Source organism: Tarenaya hassleriana, unplaced genomic scaffold (genome assembly GCF_000463585.1).
Source record: "Tarenaya hassleriana unplaced genomic scaffold, ASM46358v1 Cleome73, whole genome shotgun sequence".
NCBI lineage: Eukaryota > Viridiplantae > Streptophyta > Magnoliopsida > Brassicales > Cleomaceae > Tarenaya > Tarenaya hassleriana.
Genome location: NW_010969839.1, coordinates 129,266 through 145,061, shown reverse-complemented (window position 1 = coordinate 145,061; position 15,796 = coordinate 129,266). Strand labels below are relative to the sequence as shown.

General features: G+C 35.3%; 2 protein-coding genes across 2 annotated transcripts; one reads left to right on the top strand and one right to left on the bottom strand.

Moving 5' to 3' along the window:
* Positions 1-4,225: 4,225 nt before the first annotated feature.
* On the top strand, positions 4,226-5,768 carry LOC104801720. The gene is made up of 4 exons (XM_010525056.2): positions 4,226-4,404; positions 4,777-5,470; positions 5,563-5,616; positions 5,737-5,768. The coding sequence occupies exons 2-4, from the start codon at positions 4,777-4,779 to the stop codon at positions 5,766-5,768; spliced, it is 780 nt and encodes a 259-aa protein (XP_010523358.1). The 5' UTR covers positions 4,226-4,404.
* A 3,176-nt stretch (positions 5,769-8,944) lies between these two features.
* On the bottom strand, positions 8,945-12,797 carry LOC104801699 (sulfate transporter 2.1-like). The gene is made up of 11 exons (XM_010525026.2): positions 12,293-12,797; positions 12,149-12,197; positions 11,862-12,069; positions 11,484-11,769; positions 11,168-11,398; positions 10,948-11,074; positions 10,193-10,479; positions 9,776-9,991; positions 9,650-9,719; positions 9,454-9,530; positions 8,945-9,349 (listed from the first exon to the last, which is right to left on the bottom strand). The coding sequence occupies exons 1-11, from the start codon at positions 12,728-12,730 to the stop codon at positions 9,218-9,220; spliced, it is 2,121 nt and encodes a 706-aa protein (XP_010523328.1). The 5' UTR covers positions 12,731-12,797; the 3' UTR covers positions 8,945-9,217.
* Between the last annotated feature and the right edge of the window lie 2,999 nt (positions 12,798-15,796).

Sequence of the window (15,796 nt, the reverse complement as noted above, 5' to 3'; positions counted from 1 at the left end):
GGTTCCAACAATATGAAGAGATTCAATTGGTTTACTGAAACTGAAGAACAAATGACAGATATATTCACACAAGGATTGCATCTCGGAAGATTTGAGTTCCTCAGAAACATGAATCAAAGAGGAGTATGAAGGGAACCAAGACGGGTTCAAGTTACTCAAGATATGTCTGAACAAATAACTGCAACAACAGTCATTTAAGGTTCTAAAAGCTTCGTTCGTGTGATTAGAATAACGGTCTTCTTGAAACTGGGTCACATTCGACTCCGCGTTCCCTTTCTTGAAGGCTGCATCCATGGCAAGAACATCTTCAATCTCCTACTGGTCATTCAGATCATTCATCTTCTCGGACCAGAGATAATCTTGGGTAAGAGGGTCCAAACTCTGATCGAGATCTCCCATGTTTCTTACGGGTTCCCGGGCGAAATTGCTGTAAAGGCACTGAAGCTGGTGGTCTGTCCTCGAGTTCTTGTCCACAAAACCCAAACCCTTCTCACTGCGAGGACAATCCGGGTTCTGGCAGGTGTATAAAACATCACAAGACGTCGAACCCTCGCCCTCCTCCCTGCCGAAATCAACCTTTCTCTTGTTATCACCCGGCTGTTCTTGAACAACCTGCTTGTCTTTTCCAGTTCTTGATCTGACGAAACACGGTTCTTGATCTTGTTCTTTGTCGTCAGAGATCTCGAGGCATTTCTCAGTTAGTTGCAGAAGAGCTTCTTCTTGGTTAAGGACTCGAGACAACGTGTCGGTTTCCTTCGCCATCATCTTGTCCTGCAGACACTTGGACTGTCTGACGAGACGTCTCACTCTCTCCAGAGTGTATGGATGCCCTTGGATACAGTACGCCTTGCCGCCTTGGGGGTGAGGGATGTTGTTCTCTTAAATGTGTTTCAATGCTATGAATTCAAGAGCCACATAAATATTCTGCAGGGTTCTGGATATTTTAGAAAGACTTGTAACAGTCTTTTTATTACTACAATACACACACACAAATACTTGCAGATAACAACATATGTAGAACCTTAAATGACTGTTGTTGCAGTTATTTGTTCAGACATATCTTGAGTAACTTGAACTCGTCTTGGTTCCCTTCATACTCCTCTTTGATTCATGTTTCTGAGGAACTCAAATCTTCCGAGATGCAATCCTTGTGTGAATATATCTGTCATTTGTTCTTCAGTTTCAGTAAACCAATTGAATCTCTTCATATTGTTGCACCTCCCTCAGTTGATGTGATGATACTTGATCTTAAAGTGTTATGTTCTCCCATGGAACACTGGAATTTTTCGGAGACTGTAATTGTAGATTTGATTATCTACAAACACTTTGCATTTCAAACCGAGGTTTTTCACAAGTTTCCTGAGCCATAAAACTTGTTTTGCTGCTGGCAACATATACAGTTCCTGATGTACTCTTCATGTCAATCACTGTCTGAAAATCCTATTAACTCATATTCTTCATTCTTCTTGGATAGAATGCCATGTGGGGGAGTTTCATTAAATACCTTAGTATTCTCTTTGCTGTTAAAATAACAAGACAATGGATTTTATCAAAAAAAAACAAGACAATGGATTTTTACACCAAAGAGAATGTCAGGTACATGAGACAGCCAATGATTCTCCCTATACATCTTCTCATTTGTAGTTTCAGATTCTGAAAACTTGTGCAGTCTTTCATTGGGGTCGAAGGTTGTAGAAAAACAACATTGCATCTTTGGTAGATGTCTTCAAGTGATCTTGTCCCTGTCAATGGAATGGAGGATCATCAAATCTATCGACAATCTCAGTTTCTTCTGTGGTAAACTGCAGAGGATCAGGAACAGGTTGTTGTTCAGCTTCTGAGTTAACCACTTCTCTGTCATCCCATTTTCATTCTTCACTTTGTTTCAGGTACATATACTCTATATGCCTTCGCAACCAAACTGTAATCGACCAAGATGCCTTATGTTGCCTTGTTGTCACGTTTGATTCCTAGGATCAATGAGAAACCAAAATATCTTCAGATGGCTTCATAAGGTGTCATCAAACACAAAGATCTTGTAGGCAGCCGATTCTTCTCATGTAGCATACACCTCGACATCTCTGTTATCGACCGATTTCCTCTTTCACTTACCCTGTTTTGTAGGGGATTTCGGAGACAGTAAGTCTCGAGTCTTCCATCTTGATTCTTTCTCTCTCTCTCATCGAATCTCGTCCTCTCGGTCGAGCCTTGTCCTCCTGAGTCATCGCCTCATCCCCAAGTACATAAGGATCGGATAACCAACCATTACAAAAATGATCTTACCTTTTGTATTTGTCTCAGAATACAGAGACATAACAAATATCTATAGCTGGTAAAGATTATTCATGTCATACACGAAGGAAGATAATTTCATACAATATGCGGTTTTGCCCTTCAACAAAAGTATGCGACTCAACGAGAAAACAAGGGTATTTGCTAAGAATTATGAGGATATTATTATGCTTTCCTCCACGATCTTTATGCAGCATTTGTTAATCTGAAGTGATACATTCAACGAGAATACTTTGCCCACAATTGATATCGAATATATATCTTCACTAGGATGTATATATATATCCCACTAGAAGCTGCAGTGTACAAAGCTATGTCCAAAGGTGACAAAGATGATGTCTCGTTGAAGTGTATGCAGACCCTAAAATTGGAAGGACCCCATATTTTTAATTTATTTTTTATTATAAAAATGTTAAATTTTAATTAAATTATATATAACACTTAAAAACATTATCAAAACTCTTCACAAATATAAATTATTTATAAATTAATTTATAGTTATAATAAAATATTTATTTAAAATGCTTCTAAATTATTTACTTTCATTATTTTATTTTTAATTTTATTGATAATAAAATAAACAAATAATTTAAAATTATTATTTTTATCTAAATTTAAATGAAATATAAATACAATAATATTCAATAATAAAAATTATATTAAAAAACTCTAAATTTTAATAATTAAATTAATAATTTGTATACGGCCTCAATTTTTTTTGAGACGGTTCTAAATGTGTGCATACGTGCTTGCGACTCGGAGAAAGAAAAAGATGGCTAAAACAGAGTAAACCTCGGTTTCAGGAAGAAACTTTGCGTTAGATATCATCGTATTGGAAAGGGGCCTAATTAACGAGCTCGGGGCAATTTGGCTATTTCGTCGAAGTCGATAATTGGCCTTTAAATTTCTGTTATTGGCTCTAATAGAGAGGGGTTCATCTTCGGAGACAACATCGAAATGTGGACACTTTACAATCTGGTAAAAAATGTATAGTTCACTAAAACTAGACAAATCACATGTGGACACTTTACAATTTCGGAGACAACATCGAAATGTACGGTATCTAGACTCGATATTTTTGGGGCATGTTGATGCTCGTCTTAACAAAAACTCAACCACGGTAATCTCGAGACCGATTTCACAAATCTAACCCCTTTTACCTATATATGATTTTTCTCGACCGATCTACACACACGCACATATATATATAGGTTGTGTTGGGATGTGCATGGAAGGGATAGAGCAGAACCCGATTGTTTACGAGCTAAGGTCGAAGATAACATTTAGATAAAGGAAAGTTTGTGTTGAAGTGATAAATGATAAAACCCGATCATGATACAATGTATAAAGTCTTTACAACTTTTCGGTATATTTTACTTTTCATGATTTGAACGAATGGTTGAAGAATTATACTTGAAGAAGATACAAGAAAGTGAATAATCGAATCAAGATAGCTTGGGAAATTCTCTACCACATTGTCTAAAATTGTATCGACGGAATCATTTTACATTTTTTTGTGCAAGAATAAGTTCCGTCTTTTTTCTGAAGCCTGTGCAAACAAGTATATAAAAATATATATATATATATATATATATATATATAATGTAAATCTAATATCATGAAATCGGCCCGAACCAGAATATTAAAAATAGAAATTTTTATTAAAAAAAAATATAGTAAACGATCGATAACTATTTTTGTAGGGCCGAATAACCATAATCCAACAAATAACTTGCCAGAATCGAATCGAATGCCGAAATAGTTTCAGAAATTTTTTATTAAAAGTCCAATGGAAAATTTAGATGGGCCATGAAAATAGTAGGCCCATTAGATTCTTACAGTTAATTATTAATTTATTGCCCTCATGGCAAGTGCACAACACGCGCGCCTCCCCGAGCCTGAGAGTCCCACTACTCAGTACGAAACTGTCATTTTTTCGAAACGCGGGTCGAGGGAACGGGATCGGAATTTTGGAAAATTTCCTTACGGTTCCCGCCTCGACGAAATCAAGAACCCTAATTTCCTCACTCTCACTGCAAGTATTCTAATCTCCACCAATCTACCGTTCAGATCCTGCAGAATTGGCCACCGACGGATGCCTTTGATCCCTAGGTCCGTAATCTCGTCGGTTAATCATAATTGTCAATCTCCATTTCGTTGTATTCGTATCGAAATCTGACTTTTTGGTTTAGGGTTTATGTTCTCCCGAGGGAATTCCATATTTTCTCTCGTCGTATGTTTTCTTGTTGCAAATGGTTTCTTGAGAGGGTATTCTTGAAGTATCGTGTTTGTGATGAATTTACGTTCGTCGGTTCGGTTGGGCGACTATTCCCCCTTGCCTATGAGGTTTTAGGGTTTTTTCCTTTATTCTCGTATCTCGCTAGTTTCTGACGGGTGAAATTTTATTTTGGATAATTGGATTTCACGTGCTTTGTGATTGGAATCTAAAATTTCCTCCCTTTTTTGTGATTGGGTGATTTTAAGATGACCGGAGATAGCTGCGAAGTAGGTTCCAAGGAAGCCCGCCCTGCTTTGTGTGATATGACTAATCTTCCAAGCAAAAGGGGAATTTCTTCGATGTTGGGTGATTATCTATTGAAATCTGGAGATGAGTCTGGTAAGAATGTCGTGCGTGAAGATCAGGGGGTAAAGTTTTCAAAGAGGTTATGTTTAGTTGTAGAGGATTTGGTTAAGGAGAATTCTAGGGGTAGTGATAGCAAAGCTGGGTCCTCTTCTTTTGAAGATAAGAGCAGTTCTGGTGGCTCTCCCTTAAATGGTGGTTCTGTAAATATTGAACTTGTTGCTGGAAAAGATCCTGGGGATTCTAAGGATGCATCAAATGCGTTAGATGTGGCTGGTGTTCAATCTTTCAAAGGTGATTCTGATGATGCTGCAGTAGAAATTACAGGTGGTGATGGTCATGAATTGAAGGAGAGCTGCATATCTAGTAGTTCTGTGCAGGTGTCTTTAGAAAATGTTGAGAAGAAAGATCATGGGCAGGCATCAAATGTGGCCTCTAATGCAAAAAAATGTTCAGAGGGAGAGGGGTTGCCTAATTCCCAGAACTGCAGATCATTTGAAATGAGTAGATGTTCAACCGTCGACAGGATGGAGCATGTGAATCACAATATGGGAACTGACATGTTAAAATCTTGCACCTGTTCGTTTTGCCTGAAAGGTTTCTGATTCTTCTGCTTTTGATTGACTGTTTCACTTGATTCCGATTAAAAATTCATCTAATTTGATTGTGGCTATAACCAATTTCTTCAGCTGCATATATCTGGTCGGATCTTCATTACCAGGATATCAAAGGCAGGTTATCTGGTAATTCCCATGAGACCTTTTGACTCTGTGTTAATTCCAATGTCACTGGATAAATATTATCCATCCATATATGTGGTAATAAGACATTGATTCATTCATTTAATGTTCCTATTTTAACAGTGTTGAAGAAGAGTCAGAAAGAAGAAAACTAAATAACTCATTTTTTTTATTTACAAAACCAAAAACCAAAAACTCAAAAAAAAAACCACTACCATTCAAAGCCTAGATTGTGACCCATGTTCGACTAAATATAATTTCGTGGGCCAATTTAATATCTTGTTATATGTTAATTGAATTTTCTAGATAAATAATGAGAATTATCTAAAACTGAATAAAAAAAAAAATTGTTACAGTTATCCGATTCAGATCCTACCAAATAAAAAGCTGTAAAGATTCATATCTTACCCAAAAAAATATTCAATAAAGAGATGTACATAACATATGAAAAGTGAAAAAGTGGGTGTATACATGTTTTCATCCAATGAAACTTCACCCTCTCTTGTTTTATCTGAGGACGGTCCATATAATATTCCAATGTGGAGTGAACCCTATCTTCCAAAGCGTGTAAAGCAGATCAATCAACTCTTTAGATCCTCTCGTTGATTTAATTTCCTTTTTAAATTAGTTTAAAGTACATGTATAAACCACCCTTCCTTCAATGCTATTTAGTATATTTAAAATTTAATTCGAATTTTGATTATGTTTTGGTTTATTTTCGTTTTATAAAAGTTACATTTGTTTAGTTTTTATATGTCAGTTATTTCTACTACCAAGTCCATTTAAAAAAAATAGTGATTATTTTCTAAATCATTTATTAGAATTCGTTTTCTTAATTAAAAAATTATGATAATTCAGGTTCCCTCTTCCACCGGTTTCGGCCCTTAACTCAATCATGGGCTTTATTCATGAGCCCAAATATAGCACGTATGACTTTACCATATGAGCCCATTATCAGATAACTCATTTATTCTTCTTTACTATATGGGCTTTTATTCCATAGGGGCCCATATAGCCCATTTAATTCCTTTACCATATGGGCTTTATAGCCCATTATAAGATAATATAACACCACGAGAGCATGTATGAGTTTTTTTCAAAGGATTTTTTTTTTATTGGATTCGTCGAATCAATTTGTTAATTGTAAAGTTAATTACAATGATTTCAAAAGGAATATTAAATTCATATTTTATATAAATTCGAGAATCTCGGTGGTGTCATCACCACCCTCTAACAAATGACACCACCCTCTAACAATAAGATATATATTCTTTTTGACAGAACAACTGTTGCAAAAAATTAATATAAAAAAAATTACCAAAAAAATAATATAAAAAAAAGAATATATTAGCAAGTCGAATCAACTTGACGTTATATTAACGGCGTTTTGTCTTCTCATCGTCGGTATTTACACAATTTATTATTTTTCCGTGAATGAAGGATCGTATTTTATGTGTACTTTTTAACATTGAAAACTATATTGTATTTTGACTTTTTCTCATTGTGGAAATGTACAAAAGATTGTCCAATTTCTCTATATCGCTTCGAATTCTACTCCCTTTCGGCCTTTTGATTCTTGGATTTTAAATATAATATTATTTTTATTATGTGGAAAGCAAATAATCATTTTGCACCAACAAGAGCGTAGGAGAGATTATTATTCTAGAGACATTAGGTTAGAGTAATTTGGTTTCATTAGAAATATACATACGATAATAACACTTATTTTTATTATCTTTTTATATGTAGAGTAATTTAAAAAATTAAAATTAATTTTAGTGTGTCAACCTAGATATACTTCCCACCCCGAGTTTGGGTTCCAAATTGGAGAAAGAAATTGAGCATGATTTCTTCTGTATTCCATGATTAGGTATGATCTACCTAAAAAAAATTAGATATACTCATGTCTCCAATTGTATATATGTACACAGTATCACGAGAATTTTTTTTTTTTTTTTTGATAATCTGGAAGTTCATCGGGTCTTTAGTCCAACTACATCTTCCAGAGGATCGGGGCAACCCATGTGAAAATCTTCCCCAACCAAGAATCGAACCGCCAACCTCTAAATGTTTTGCACCCAACTACTGATAACTCGCCCACAAGCTGTTGGGTCACCAGAAAAAACTTGTATGATGAATACTCATGGTCCTGCAATACATACTCAAGTTGAAGTGTTATAATGCTCTCACTTTGTTACAATAATTACGTGCTATCGTCATGCGCATCATATCATATCATAAAACCCTAATCAGAGAAATTTATAGTGATATTAGGTACAATGAACCTAGACGCATATATGGAATAAGAATCTCGAGAAGATTGTGAACCAAACAGTAGTTCCCATTAAAAAGGACGAACTAAAAACTGTATTAAACTGTGAAAAATGGGGGAAACATCATTAAAATTATCAAATAATTCGACGCACTTTGTGAGACATCAATTAAGACTTTTCAAAGTGATTCCCCACTGAGCCAATCTTATTACACATTGAACCTAGACGTTTTTCCGTCATCTCGTATTAGGGTTTCTAGAATGTTTTAATGGATAATACATAGTTTATTTGTGTTTAGAAATATAATTCTATATTTTTTTCGTCATAGATTCTCCATGATTTCACCCATATATAAATTCATTTTAAATGGTTTTATTTTTTTTTCTTTTACAAATTTTAGTTCTATTACTGTAAAGTAACGATATCTAATATTGTATTTTCCGTTACCTTTTAATGGATGGAAAATATAACGATATTCAACGTTAATTGAATTTCGTATAGAGTTTAGATATTAGTATATTTTTTATTTGGTTAAGTTTATCTATTTCTGATATGAATCGAAAATTCTATAAAGGGAAAACTACGATTGGATATTTAAACTCGTTTAATTACTAATAATACACAAGTCGACAAATTTCTATAGCCGACACTTATTTGGTCGGTATGAAGATTCGTAAGTCGTAACTAGCCAGTTTTGTGAACTTTGTTTTGGTGACATTAATATTAGATACCATAGTTTATTTATTGATGATACAGAATATCAAATAGGTATTGATTTTATTTAGATTAAATTGAATTAAAAATTCACATATAAAAACGTAACGCCTCGTTGATAATCATCAAGAGTTCTATTAGAGAAATCATAACGAAGAACACCGCATAAATACATCCATATATACTAGCACATACGGCAATCCCATGCAGTGTGTGTGTGTATATAGAAACAATGGGATATACCCTTTGCCTTTGGTATGTATCTATGAACAAAGAAATTATCGAATGGCAAATCTAATATATTAATCCGTTCTATTTTTAGTGAAAAAAAAAATGCACACCGATAATTAAAATAGCATTTTGTTTATTAGAGGGCCACACTAATAAATTTATAACACGAACTTGACACACGTCGTGACATAATACAAACACCAACTTTGTTACAATAGCGTGCATGGCTTTTATTTAGCATGCCTAAGGTTACGTACCATATGGCATGCGCATGACGATACACCTAGCTACAATACATCATCATGCTCGCAAGGTAAGCAATACCAAGTTCACATACATTACACACCGAAACTAACAATACATATATATAATTTATTTATTTCTAATTAAACTTTTAACCCGATGCATGCATCTAGGGCTTCCCCAATGGTCACGTAGACTTTCCCGCCAATTCTGCTCACGAACTTCGCTTGACTCAGCTTGTGAATCACTTCCCATTTCGGATTTACGATCGCCAGCTGAAATTTGATTTTCAAAACCGACATACTTAGCATTTTTTTTTTCGAAGAACGAATTTTTATGAAACGAATATTTAAAAAAAACTAAGTTATAGTGGCCTCACCTCAACCCCGTATTTGGTAAGATTGTTATGGAGTTCCACCAAAGCCTCAATCCCCGAAGTATCGATATTTATCAAATCTATTGACGACAACAACATGCACGTGAACTTATGAGAATCCACTTTGATTATGTGCACAAGAACGTAAATAAAATATAGATTATATAACAAATGAATTAATATTATATCTATTACTTACTTGACATGTCAAGAGCTACGAGGAGAATGTTCTTTTGCATATTGCCCTTCTTGTCTTCTTCTCCTCTTCTGTAATGTAACGAGGAAAAAAAAAGTTGGCAGCGTGTGTATATGTATATATATATATATGTGTATGTATGTATATATACCTTTCTCTTATGAAATTGGCATTGGCAAAGCACAACAATGCGGATTTGACACGGACAATAAACACTCCAGGAATCTTGACTGCCATAGGGTACTGATCGGTATCGGCAAAGATATTTGTCCCGGGCATTCTCCCAAGCGTCTCTATCCCTGGTCGGATCGAAACAAGAATGATCTTCGCAAATGAGATCGCCACCTACAAAACAAGTCAAACCAATATATACATAAGACGACTGAAACGTAAAATATATACGTATATACGTACATATGTAAACGACTTTAAGAGATGGCAGAGTTGTAAACATTTGACTTAGACCCATCGGTTTTGTTCCTCTACCGTATGTTATATATATCAATTATAGCAAAAAGACACGTTTTTTTCAGTGTGTATATATACCGCGACGAGGAGGCCAATCTCGACGGACGCGAACAAAACGCCGAAGAAAGCTCCGATGCAAGAGAGGAAATCGAATTTATCGAGTTTCCAAATGCGATAGGCCTCGTTGAGATCGATGAGACCGGGAAGAGCGGAGAGGATGACGGAAGCAAGAATGGCGATGGGAGTGTAATAGAGAAGCCTCGTCAGACATTGGAGCACCACTAACACCGTCACTGCCATTACTATGTTCGACATCGCCGTCTCGCTCCCCGCCGCAAAGTTCACCGCCGTCCGGGAGAAAGATCCTACGTACATTTCACACATTGATTTTAATTTTATTATGTTACGGTAAGTATTTATTTTGGTTGTTTATTCGCAAGGAAAAAAACAAAGGTACCCTTTTTTTTATTTCATAAGTTTTGATTAAATTTATATATATATATATATATGTGTGTGTGTGTGTGTGTGGCCGTTCTCAAATAGGTGGGAATGTTGATAAGGTTATAAGTTTTGGTTTGCAGGTTTAGTCGGTCAATGGTTGGACCGGTTCGGGACCATTGATGTTTTGTTATGTCTGATTCATCTTCTTGCAACCCTTCTTTGACTTATGGTTGACTTGTAGGATTGGACCAATTCTGGTTTATATTATATAATGGTCCACATATCTCAGTAATGTTAGACAGTGGAGCTAATATATACGTACGCACAGACAAATATGTCCCTCTCTCTCTCTCTCTATATATATATGTATGTATATATGTATATATAATTACCAGTAGCAGTGTAGCAAGAAGTGAAGGAGCCAAGGACGTTCATAAATCCAATGGCGACCATTTCCTTGTTGCCGTCAAGTCTGTACCCTTTTATGCCAGCGAACGACCTCCCGACCGCGATTGCCTCCTGAAACATCCAACCACACAGACAAAAAATAAAAAGAAGAACCCTAACTCAAGAAGAATCAAATCAACAACAATTACTGTAAACACTACTTACAGTAAGAGCAACAACAGCAACGATCAATCCGATCTTTGCGACTTCTCCGATATGTGGATTGGTGAACTCAAGATCGTGCATGGAGATGGGATTCAAGCCTCCTTTGATGTGCCTCACGGTCTTGACGCCATGCTCGTCGGCTTTGGTGATGAAAACCATGAACGTTGCGACGATCACAGAGACCAGTGGGGCAATCGCCGGTATCCAGAACAGTTTCTTGTTCTTCTTGCCCTGTTTTTTTTTACCAAACAGTACATTCTTTATTATCTAGTTCGTATCTTTCTGGTTGTCTGAAAAGTTTAAACGTTATACATACGATGAAGCGGGCGAGTAGGATGAAAATAAGGAAGGAGCATCCGAGGATGAAGGTGTGGGGGCTCCACTGTAATAAAAAACAAACAAAAAAAAAAACGAGCGGTGAGATTCTGATGGTTGAAACTACGATGATGATGATAGAGTGAGGGGTGATCTTTACTGTCTTGGTGGTGAAGTTACTGATTCCGAGCAAACCCTTTAGCTGTTGAAGTCCAATAACAATGGCTGCTCCCGCCATGAACCCAACAATCGCCGCGTGTGACAGGAAATCCACCAGAAACCCTAATCTGTGGGAGATTAAACGCCAAAGCTATTTGACCTTTTTTTATCATCACTAGATCAAGAAAAAAGGGTTTCAATACAAGGTCGAGAACTGTACCTGAACAATCCGAAAGAGGCTTGGAAAACGCCAGCGAAAAACGTTGCTGTTAAAACCAGTTTCCTGTAACCAATGGGATCAGTTTCAGGGTCGGTTAGTTTCTGCAGCATGGAAGATATGAGGAGAGAAACCACAGCCACTGGTCCAATAGCTATCTCTCTTGAAGTCCCCATGAACGCGTAAATCAGAGGCGGAACCACACTCGAATCTGGAAGTTAGGCGATCGGTTACTTTCCACATCAGTCTTTACCGCGATTCTTTTTATACAAAAGTGCATGAATACTTACATAATCCATATTGAGGGTCAAGTTTCGCCAGAGTTGCATAACCAATGCTCTGCAAGAAGAACGAAAAAAGTACACTTGTTGATCCGAAAACCTCTGGAAAGACTATCGGAGATCGATTTCAGAACCACTCATTCGTGGGTATACCTGAGGAATGCAGAGGCTAGCGAGAGTGAGAACCGCCATGAGATCGTTCTTGAACATGGAGGCTTTGTAGTTTCTGCACCAACCCAAGATTGGGAAAACCGCTTTGAGGATACAAAAGACGCGTTCAGGGATCGGCTTGTTGCGAAGTGACTTGAACCGCTTGGCTCGAGGAACAAAGGTGTTTCTGACTTGGGTCTTGAGCTCGAGCCACGGGCTCGGTGGCGCGGGACAGTCAAGTAGCCACTTAGACCTCTCGTTCGCACCACCGTGATCAGTAGTGGTAGTGGTAGTGGTGGTGGTGGTGTTCTTTTCGAGATCAAGAACAGGATCTTCTTGACCGGCTGAAGGGTTTGCCATCTGAATCTGAACTGATTTTGAAGTGTTTGGGAGAACTTGGGAGAGAGAATCTCTGTCTGAATCTCTCTCTTCGGGATTCATTTTGTTTTTCTTTTTCAGGTGTGAGTGTGAGGAACTCGAAGAGAAGTGAGCATTCAAAGGGGTGGATGCTGAGTTGCATGGGTTGAATATCAAGTGTTTATATACACAATGAGATAGGTGGAATCCGATGGTGAAGGATTTTATTTTATTTTATTTTATTTTTTGCATTTTATTAAAGAAACATGAAATTTCATTTAAAAATCCGTCGCTCAAAGTTTTGTGGTGAAGAAAGGGTAACCAAGTTGACATCACAAGCTCTTATTTGGAGTGGATCTTCCCCTTTTTTTTTTCCATGGCAATAACGTTTAGTAGTATGTGGGAGGGAACCTCAAACGCATTCCTCCTTATCTTTATTTTTTTGTATTGATTAAGAAATATCAATATTTAAAAGCTTACAATAAAACTTAATAATGACGTATATACAAAACCACTATATCATCATTTATGTATTGATGAAACGATGAACATTCTTCTACTTACCGTTAAAAGCATGGAGTAGTGTGTGGCTTCACATGGTTATGCTATAGCCAGTAAATGAGATGTCTTTGTCGTGGCCGAGTTAAGTGGAGAGAAGACACTGTAGACATCGAATTCGGAATGATGGAAAGGGCTTAAATGATGAGACAAAAGTCAACGGGCTTTTGCCCTATTTAGTGGGTATGTATGTATGTATGCATGTATGTATGTATATACGTATGTATGTATGCTCATGTCATGACCATCGCTGAATATTCTGTCTTGTTTCCCATGCAATTATACAATGAAATGAACATAAGATGGTATGACACATACAAGTGTATGGGTGGGCGTTTCGGGAAACGGTTCGGATTCAGACGGGAATAGGTCGGTTCGGTTTTTTCGGTTTTGCAAAAATAGGTACCAATCGATTTTTTATATTATGTTCGGTTCGGTTCGGTTTCGGTATGGGTTCGGTTCAGTTCCAGATTTTATTAAAAAAAAGATAGATTTTCTTTAAAAATATTCGGGTTTTCAAGATTTTTTAAAGTTCGGTTCGGTTATGAGAAAATTCGGTTATCTAAAAATAATACGGTTCAGGAATTGAGAACAGTTTCGGATTGGAAAAAGTACCGTTTTTTCGGTTCGATTCGGTCCAGTTTCGAAAAACCGAACCGAAACGCCCAGCCCACCCCTATATACAAGTATTTTGTTTATATATGGATTAACGATTAGACTTATCATATACAAGGAACTAAAATCAGTAAGATTTCACATCGTAACTCAACTTTAATATCAAAGTATTCAATCATTTTATGATAGATGTAAAATTCAATTGGCAATATATATGCATATTATCATGCATTCAACATATGTATATACATTTTTTAAATACATCAACAATTTTTTTTTATTAATATAAATTGAAACAGAAACATTTTTGGATAGATAATCCTGCATAAAATTTTGATAGACGATTATAGAAAAACACCGCAAGATCAGATTATATCTGAGGATTGATGTAGAGACAATTAAGTTTTGATTTTTTTAATTGATTAAAAATAAATATATTTATTAAATATTAATTAATTAAATATTATATATATATATGTATCCGATTAAAATGGCAATTGATGGGAATTCAGTCACCAACAATTTGACGTCTTCTTGTCCCTCCATTATTAGAGATTCACATGAGATATAGTCGGTCGGAAACACTATTCCTCACGAAAAATTATATACTTTTATCTTTTTTTTATGGGAAAAAAAAACATATATCTTTCTAATGCTTAATTTCAAACTTAAAAACAAACATACGTGAAAGCTACTTATGCTTCAATGTGGATTTTAATCACCACTCATTGAAATTCAGAATGATGACGAGAAATAACATATGTTTTTTAATCTTGATTTCATAATATATTTTCAGAAAATATCGTAAATGACTAAGTAATCTCTCTATATTATTTTGTTCCTACGACGAATTTATATTTTATATTGAATCGTCAATTATTATGTTTTTGTTTGTTTAATATTATTATTTTGGTTGAAAACATTTGTTTTTCATTTTTAAACTCACTTTTAGTATTTCGAATGTTGAATTCGACTAATTTCAAATAACAAATGGAAATTATTAGAATTATATTTGATTTGTTTTTCAATAACCTATATACATCCATATTTTTTGATAATTTGTGTGTACATATCACTTCCGATAATTGGAATTTCACGTTTTTAAAAAACAGAGATTGGAAGACAAAGGCACGATGGAGGCGTAGGGTCGGAAAATGGGCTTGCGAAGCACTTTCAAAAGAGATACATTTTCATAAATTTTATATACGTATGCATTATTTCTATACTTGTATACTTTTTTATTATTTACGCATTAATTATTTTAAATTGAGAAACCCCAAAGCTAATAATGATAAATCAATACTATGGATAAAATTACCGCATTAGATGAATTAAAAATAATGATAATAAGTAAAACAACCAATAGAATTACCGTACTAGAGACACAATTACAAACTCTTCATGTATGTAATTTGCTCTTTTGATGTTTTATAAAATTATATATCATATCAATAATTTTGGTGAATATTAATAAGGGCTTTGGATTATATCAAGTGGGTCCGGCCCATATGTGTCTTTGGGCTGTCATCCTTTTTCTGTCTTAAAGTGGAGCTTTTATCACTAATAAAAAAAAATCGATTTTTATTTTTCATAAGTTTTTTTAAGTATATACTATAGAAGATATTAATAGAAATTGTATGTATTATATGAAAAATAATTGTTAAAAGTTTGCAGTATCCCACATCGACAAGAGGATATGTTTTGGCTGAGGCTCTCAACACACACACACTCACCTACCTGTCAATTGTCAAATCATGAATTAAAACACGTTTCGATTTATATAACTAGATGTTCGTATAATTTTCCAATTAATTGGTTTTTAAACTGTTATTCGTAATCTTGAAAAGCTAAAAAGCGTACGCATATATTTACTTTTCCGACAACAAAAGTTTTTTATATATATATATATATATATATATATATATATATATATATGATTTGAATTGAAAAAGCACTCTCACACGATATTGCAAATCA

What these genes read in the sequence shown, in the direction of transcription:
- LOC104801720 (XM_010525056.2), top strand. Translation starts at nt 4,777, where the DNA reads ATGACCGGAGATAGCTGCGAAGTAGGTTCCAAGGAAGCCCGCCCTGCT. An exon ending in CTGTTCGTTTTGCCTGAAAG is followed by an intron (nt 5,471 to 5,562) that starts GTTTCTGATTCT and finishes CAATTTCTTCAG; the next exon opens with CTGCATATATCTGGTCGGAT. An exon ending in TATCAAAGGCAGGTTATCTG is followed by an intron (nt 5,617 to 5,736) that starts GTAATTCCCATG and finishes CTATTTTAACAG; the next exon opens with TGTTGAAGAAGAGTCAGAAA.
- LOC104801699 (XM_010525026.2), bottom strand. Translation starts at nt 12,730, where the DNA reads ATGAATCCCGAAGAGAGAGATTCAGACAGAGATTCTCTCTCCCAAGTT. An exon ending in TGACCCTCAATATGGATTAT is followed by an intron (nt 12,070 to 12,148) that starts GTAAGTATTCAT and finishes CCTAACTTCCAG; the next exon opens with ATTCGAGTGTGGTTCCGCCT. An exon ending in GCCTCTTTCGGATTGTTCAG is followed by an intron (nt 11,770 to 11,861) that starts GTACAGTTCTCG and finishes AATCTCCCACAG; the next exon opens with ATTAGGGTTTCTGGTGGATT.